At 63.6% G+C, this 7,249-nt stretch overlaps 1 protein-coding gene across 1 annotated transcript in view; it reads right to left on the bottom strand.

The window, feature by feature from the left end:
* Positions 1–808: 808 nt before the first annotated feature.
* Positions 809–7,249, bottom strand: part of LOC113241420 (SCO-spondin) — a 54,500-nt gene continuing 48,059 nt past the window's right edge. The window contains exons 93-106 of the mRNA XM_048213142.2: positions 6,768–7,046; positions 6,266–6,424; positions 5,981–6,097; positions 5,368–5,506; positions 5,023–5,225; positions 4,761–4,888; positions 4,520–4,662; positions 4,363–4,409; positions 3,368–3,585; positions 2,975–3,070; positions 2,762–2,822; positions 2,335–2,465; positions 1,584–1,734; positions 809–967 (exon numbers count right to left, since the gene is read on the bottom strand). Of these exons, the coding sequence (XP_048069099.1) occupies positions 945–967; positions 1,584–1,734; positions 2,335–2,465; positions 2,762–2,822; positions 2,975–3,070; positions 3,368–3,585; positions 4,363–4,409; positions 4,520–4,662; positions 4,761–4,888; positions 5,023–5,225; positions 5,368–5,506; positions 5,981–6,097; positions 6,266–6,424; positions 6,768–7,046 (1,895 nt within the window). The 3' untranslated portion in view covers positions 809–944. The remainder of the gene's footprint in view (positions 968–1,583; positions 1,735–2,334; positions 2,466–2,761; positions 2,823–2,974; positions 3,071–3,367; positions 3,586–4,362; positions 4,410–4,519; positions 4,663–4,760; positions 4,889–5,022; positions 5,226–5,367; positions 5,507–5,980; positions 6,098–6,265; positions 6,425–6,767; positions 7,047–7,249) is intronic.

The raw sequence follows: 7,249 nt of genomic DNA, 5'->3' as shown, positions 1-7,249 counted from the left end.
TATTGCCAGGTGGGTACGAATGGGGATAGAAAAGCGAGGGATTTAATGGTATTTGCATTGGAGTGATTTATAATGACAGAAAGTTGGTTCTCAGTTCCAGCTCCGTGCACATGGAATTACCCACGAGGTTTCCAAAGAACCTGATTTAGTGGGTTCGGGATGGGGTCTGGGCGTTGGTGGGGTTTCCAGAAGCTCCTTGGGTGATTCTAATGTGCAGTCGGTGCTGAGAATCACCATGCAGACCATGACTCCTGAGGGGAGGCAGGAGGGAGCTGATGAAAAGTGAGAACCTGGCGGGCTCAATGAATTTGAAATAAATGATCACAGTGGGGCACTAGAGCAAGTACGCTGGAAGGATAGGAAGTCGCGATGGGTAAGTAAATACTTGAAAGTGTTTGAAAACGGCTGAGCTGTGGAGGGAATAGGAAGGTCACTGTACATAAGGGGATTATCCACAGACACTGAGCGTCCATGACAAGGCGTAAGACCCACGAGCTGAAGTCTTCCCTGGATGAGGGGGAATGGCAGTTGTAAGCAGGACAGGGTGGTGGAGCTGGGCTCTTTGCGGGACGAAGAGGCAGAACTGGCCGGCAGAAGCCATGCACCCTAGAACTTCAGACTTTATGTGTAACCTGCTGAGGTGGAAACTGAGGCACATACATGGGAAGTGACTCGCCCGAGTTCACTGGCATGGCTGATTAACAGAAGCCTCCTGGAGACAGTCTTTGTGCAGGTTGAGGTCAGGGCTCTGACCCACCCTGCCCCCCTTACCCCCTTGTCCCCAGAGGCAGACTCTGCACACGGGCTTGCTGCCAATGTCACTTTATTTGGGAGATGCTGGTACCAGGGCGTGGAGTGGGTGGGTCTGCGCGGGAGGAGGGGGCCAGTGCCTCTGAGCCTGGTGATCGCAGGAGGGCTGGAGGCAGCCTCGTGCAGCGGAGCCGTCAGTGCTTTGAGAAATCACCTCCTGGAGAACAAACGAGGGGGCCAGGCACTAGTAAGGAGGCAGTGCTCAGGCCCGGAAGGGATGCGGCTAGAGGGAGGGCAGTGGAGCGAACTGGCAGGAGAGGAAGACCCGCCAGGAGGAAGCCCAGAGAAAGGCCCGCTCTCGCCCCGCGCTCGCTCCATACAGGCCGTATCAGCGCCCCTGCACCTGTTTCTCTCACCTGCCGCGGTGTGGCCTCGGGTACCTAAGAGAACCAGGCACCTGGCCAGCGCTTCACACACGTGCGCTCTCACCAAGCCCTCCCAAAAGCCTGTGCGCATTGTCCGCCAGGCGGCGAGGCTGAGGTCAGGACGCTCAGCAAGGAAGGAAGGAGACGGGCGGCTGTGAAGCGGCTCTGACTGACTCCAAACCCCAAGCGTGCGTAAGATTGGGGAACTCAACAAGAGAGCCAAGAAGGGGAATGGAGCGGGTCAGAAGGATCAAGAAGGAGGAATCCCGCGGGGGCGGCGAGTTGGGAAACGGGTGGCCTTTCCGAAGGCCCGCCCCGGCCCCGCCCCCGCGGCGGGGAGGGGAGAGCTCAGCCCCCCCAGTCCCCTCCTTCCCCCCCACACCTGTCCCTGGCCCCGCCCAGACCCACCCAAGCAGGCGCTGCACTGGCAGCTGCGGATGGCAGGCAGCACCACGGGCTCCGTGCGGCCGCCGGGACAGCGCAGGGTCAGGATCCGCACCGGGCTCTCGGGGTCCAGGCTGTAGCTACAGCAGCCGCACTGGCTCTGCAGGTACGGCTCCTGCGGGAGGGCGCGGCTGAGCTGGTCCGGGGCCAGACGCGTTTGCCCAAACCACCCGCCTTCCCTCTCGTGGCCTTTCCCATGGGGGGGAGGGCCGGATCCCAATAGTCCTCGCCAAGCCGGGCAGTCGGGTGGGGGAAGAGCAGAGTTGGGCCGTCTGGGTCGGAGGAGAGCAAGTGCAGGGCCGAGCTCTGTCCGTCTGCTGGGGCATGCTCATAATGCCTTGCCAGGAACGTCTGGGACCAGGCTGTGCATGAACGGTCTGTCCCACGGAACTTCTCACTGTGGGCGGGACTGTGATTTCAGAGCCTAACTTAGCTCCTAATTTATGCCTTTCCTGTTCATGCCCTGGTGGGCGGACAGCAGGAGAAGACGCCCCTGGCAGGGGTGGAGGCCTGCAGTAGGTTCTAGAGCCCAAGCCCCGCAGAGGGTCACAGGGCCAAGCAGCAGGTGGAGGCCACCACCTTGGTAAAAAGTCACCCCTGGCTCTGATCTGTATCCCCTTGAGACTGACCTCGACCCTCACGTCCCCCAGGCCTTGCCCAGGTCTAGGCTGGCAGTGGCAGGCCCTCCAGGGTGCGCGGCAGCCCCCTCGCTCACCTCAGGCATGACGTTGGTGCTGGATGGGCAGTGCCCACTGCAGTAGCTCACTTCTACCTGCTCCAGGTAGCAGGGGCCCTTGGTGAGGTTGCGCAGCTCGGTGAGATGCCGGCAGGAGGCTGGCTGCTCCTCTGTGGGGGAGGAGCGGATGAATGCAGGGGGTGGGGGCAGGGCAGAGAGAGAAGGCCAACGCAAGGGGGCTCTGTGTGAAGGGGACAGCAGTGCGCGGACCTGAGGGGCACCTGCGGCTGTTGGGGCAGGGGCGGCCAGGCGCCACGAGGCAGCACTGGGGGTCCCCACTCCACTAATCCCCATGGTCGGCAGCACTGGGAAAGGCAGGCCTCCTAGGGTGGGCATGGGGGAAGTTTGGGAGAAGGGCCCAGAGCAGGGAGAGGCATGGCGGGAAGTCCCCAGGTCCCCCGTATACCCAGAATCTCTTGGCGGCAAGTGGGACAGCAGCTCCCTGGTTCCTGCACGATCACCTCGCCCTGTGGAGGGAGCGGTCCTCAGCCTACTCAGGGGGATGGCCCCAGGGCCCTGGCACTGCCTGCTCGAGACCCTAAGACCAGCCTCTGGGGAGAGACCCAGGAAGGAACGCAGGGAGCCGCTCTGAGAGGGCAGCCAGGCTGCTGGTGGGTACCTGGGCACAGGTGAGGGGGGCGCAGTGCTGGGTGCAGACACTCCTCCCACGGAGGCAGCGGCAGCTCTCACAGGCCTCCTGCCATTCGGACCCAGGCTGGGGAGAATGGGGGAGATTCTCCTCTCCATCTCGATGTCCATCTCTCTGCTGGTTAGACTTTTCTACCCTACGACCCCCTCCCTGAAACCAGCGGCCAGAGACTGAAGTAGCAACAGGAGTTTCAGGAGGGAGGTGGGACGATGGAGCCCAGAGACCGTCCCTGTGGGATAGCCGATGGCCGATGGCCCAGCTGCGCGCTGCTGCGGGCCCTGGTGTAGGGGGAGGAGCCCACGGACAGGAGGGAGGCCTGGGTTGAGGAGGGCCGGGTGGCACAGAGGGGCTGTGGTGTCTCACCGGGTGGGGACGCCCATGGCGCCAGCACTCGCAGTGGTGTGCGGGCACGCAGAGGCCCGCCTGGTTGCGCAAGTGCCCGTGCTGGCACACGCAGCCCGGGGCCGGCCCCGCACTGCAGTTGCCCCAAGTCTCCGTGGCGTTGGGCTCCCGGCACGTCCGTTCGCACGGCCCCAGCTCCCCAGGGGGCACCTGCTGCCACATTTCCCCAGAGGGGCACTCTGCCAGGGAAGACCCGCACACCCCCCACCACTCAGGTCAGCCCTGGGTCCAACCTCAGTTCTCCCCCTTCCCGTGCCAGGCACCCCTAGCGTCCCTCCTCCCTCCCCAGTGCTGCCCACTTGGTTCCAACAGCCTCTGCATGTCTAGGCCTCCAAACACAGCCTTCTGCTCTTGTCCAGCTTCCCAAATACTAGTGGGGCCTAACTCGAGTCTTGCCTTCTCCAGGAAGCCTCCCCTGACTAGTCCTGTCCACCTTGATCTCTCTTGTGGCACCGATTTCCCATCCTGTGGGTGCAGCCTGCTTGTCAGTAGACCAGAAACCGTCTCCTGTCTCTGTTGTGGTGGGTGAGTCTGCCCTCAGCAGCCAGCCTGGGGTGCCCGGGGCTCACCATACCTGTGTGTCTCTGAATCCACACAGAGCCCAGTGTGCCAGGGCTGGGCCCAGGGGAGCCCTTAGCAAAGGCCTGTTGACTTTGACCACATGGGGGCAAAACAGCACAGGGCAGACATCACCTGCCTGGGGGACTGCCAGACAGGGTCCTATGTTAGCTCACCCCCTCAACCTTTGCTTCCTCCTCTTCAGGGAACGAGCCCTCCATTTCCTGCATCGCTCACAGCCCTGCTCTGTGCGCACACAGGAATGCCCTCGACACCCATGTGGACAGAGCAGGGAAGGGGCTCCTTGAAAGAGATAGCACTGCCTCTGCCCTTGGCAGGGCCAAACCCCGCCCCCAGCTTTGGAAGGACCGGTGGGGGCCTAGACAGCCACATCTCACCATGACAGTCGGCTAGGGAGCAGTTGAAGGCTCCGTCTTGGCAGACACTAGGAAGACAGAAGCATGGGTTCAGATGCCTCCCAGGCCCTGCTCCCCACCCCCATTCTCAGCAGCCCCGCCCTCCGCCCCCTCCCCACCCCAGCCCTCTGGCCCTCACCAGCGGGTACAGTTCCAGGTGAGCACAGTCCCCGCGGGAAGCTCCCGGGCCTGCTCTTCAAGGGGCAAGGTCAGCCCCCACGGCAGAGAGATCTGGGTGCAGGGGCACGCAGCGGGGGGCACACACATGCCATTGTGCAGCAGCTGGGGCAGTGCAGGCTCCGGTTATAATCAGACCCACTTCTCCCCACGCACACCTGCCCGCTCCCGCTACGGGGTCAGGACACGGCATCTGGACGTACCTGCTGTCCAGGGCAGCCGCAGCCCAGCTGGCAGGGTTCCTGCTCACAGAGGGCGCCAGGCTGCAGGTGCGAGCAGAGGCGCGGGCACGTGGAGGCACAGGCTCTGAGCACCTGGCCAGGTAGGCAGTCTGGGGGGAGCACACGGACAGTGAGGTGGAGTCCCGGGGAAGGGACTGCCTCACATTTGTTCCCCTGCCCTGGTGAATGCACGCCAGCTGGGACGGGGGCCTGAGCAGGGGTACCCGCCACCCCAGGTGCTCACCAGGGCAGGGCTGCAGGTTACATTCCTGCCGTTGCTCTGTGTCCCGGGCCTGGCATGGTACCCCCGCAGGAGCCTCCTCACAGCTCCGATGTCGCTCCATAGTGCCCCCACCACAGGGAGCAGAGCAGCTGCTCCACGCCGACCAAGGCCCACGGACCGGGCACTCGTGGTGTGGGCACATCAGGGACCCGTTGATACAGGTGCTGTGAACAGGGGTCCAGGGCATGAGTCAAGGGGAACAGAGCCTTTGTTGCCCAGTAATGCCCATAACCCTCACCTGCCCCAAGACTCCCACCTAAAGCTCCCCAGCGCCCCCCCACCCCGGCCACCAGTAGGCAGTCATACCAGTTTTTGCAGTCCAGCTGTGCCACCTCGGCTGGGGCCACCACCCATGAGGCATTGGGGCTGGGAAGGCCACAGCGGCAGGAGGAGATGGGCACGCAGTGCCCATCCTGTATCAGTTGGCCAGGGGGGCAGCGGCAGCCTGGAGGTGGGGGTGGGGAGGATTCGGTGCTCCGGCCGGCACGCACAAAGGATCCCTCTGGCAGCCAGACGGAGTCCAAAGCCTCAGGCTGACACTGAAGCCCCCTCCCCTCACCCCCACCCCCAGTCCCCACTTGACCTGGTCTCCATGCTGTTTCCACCGCTGGAGCACAGGAAGGGGGTGCTGTAGCCCACCCTGTGTGGGCACCACCCCAGGAACCCTTGAGGCTGCCTGAGAGCATCTTCACGGACACAGCCCATCTTGGCTAAGGCTCGCTCTATGCAGGAACCCTACCTGGTTGCCGAAAGTGACCCAAGGATCGACTTTACTGCCCTATCACCCATGATCCAGTACACGAGCATGCCCCCCCACCCACAGGTCTCATGCTCTCTGGAAGCAGGAGGCAGCGAAGCAGGCTGCCCTGGTCAGAGGCCCTAGGGTGCCCAGGCTGGGCTGCGGGCATGGCGTGGCCACCTGGGCGGCACGGTCCCTGCAGACACTGCACACGGTCCCAGAGGTCAGCACAGCTTCTGGGGCATCGGTTGGCACAGTCAAGGGTGGGCACAGTGTCCCGGGCTTCGCAGCTCTCCCCTGGGGACCAGAAGGTAGGAGTCTGTGTCGGGAGCCAACTCTTGGGCTCCCAGGACAGCAGCCTGCCCTCCACGGCGTGCCTCCAGGAGCAGAGGCAACATCCCCTCAGGCGCTATCTTGTATGTTACAGTCCCTGGCCCCTCCCCCAGATGCCACCATGGGGGTTACCTGGGCAGGGCCCCACGTTGCAGCTCTCAGTCTGAGCCCATGGCCCCCGGCAGCCCCCTCCAGGGGGGCCTCCTGCCTTTCTCCAGCGTAGCCGGAAACCCCCACTGCAGGGCACCTGGCAGGGGCTCCAGGGCCCCCAAGGACTCCACTGGCATAAGTCTGGGGAGATAAAATGGAAGTCAGTACCCAGGGTCCACCTCCCCCCCTCTGCCTCTTGCTTCCACGCCAAGGCCTTGGGCTCCAGGCCTGCAGACACTCTGACATGCCCTGAGCCCCTAGGACCCCCCTTCCTCCTCTTTTCAGCAGCTGCATGGATGCTCCCTGCCGCTGGCCCACCCGTCATGAAATCCAGCAGGCCCTGGAGGCAAGCAGGAGGCTTAGCAGGCCTGCTCACCTGGCTACTGAAATAAACAGCATGGCCCAGCCCTACCTGGCCAGGTCCCCCCACCACTCTCATTTCAGGCTCCCTCCTGCCCGATTGGTCTCTGCCCCTCCTCATTACCATGGCAGGCCCCAGGGTCCGGACAGAGGCGCTGCTGGCTGAGTGGTGCGGTGCAGAGGTCTGGGTCCCCAGCCCATGGCCTCCCCGTCTCAGGGTCCAAACAGAGGCGATGGCGGTGCTGCTCCGAAGCCAGCGAGGGGGCCAAAGTCGGGGAGAGGCCAGCGGGGTGCTGAGACCAGCGCTCCTCTAGGGCAGTCCTGGAGGCAGGGGCCAGCACGCCAGGGGGCAGGCAGGGTCCACAGGGTGACCATTCGGACCACCCACTCAGAGGCAGAAAACCTAGGAAGGGCAGCAAGTGGGCACCCTTCCCAGGGACCCTCCCCCAGACCACGAATCCCAGTGGATGGGGAGGGAGGAGCCCCAGGTATGACCAGGAAGGACTGGAAACAGGAAAGGCTGTAGGAGGTGTCAGGGAGCCAGGGTAGGGTGACTCATTGTCCTGGTTTGTCTGGGACTGTCCGGGTCCTAGCACTAAGAGTTCC

The sequence above is a fragment of the Ursus arctos genome, unplaced genomic scaffold (assembly GCF_023065955.2).
Source record: "Ursus arctos isolate Adak ecotype North America unplaced genomic scaffold, UrsArc2.0 scaffold_3, whole genome shotgun sequence".
Taxonomy (NCBI): domain Eukaryota; kingdom Metazoa; phylum Chordata; class Mammalia; order Carnivora; family Ursidae; genus Ursus; species Ursus arctos.
This window is presented reverse-complemented; position numbering and strand designations above follow the sequence as displayed.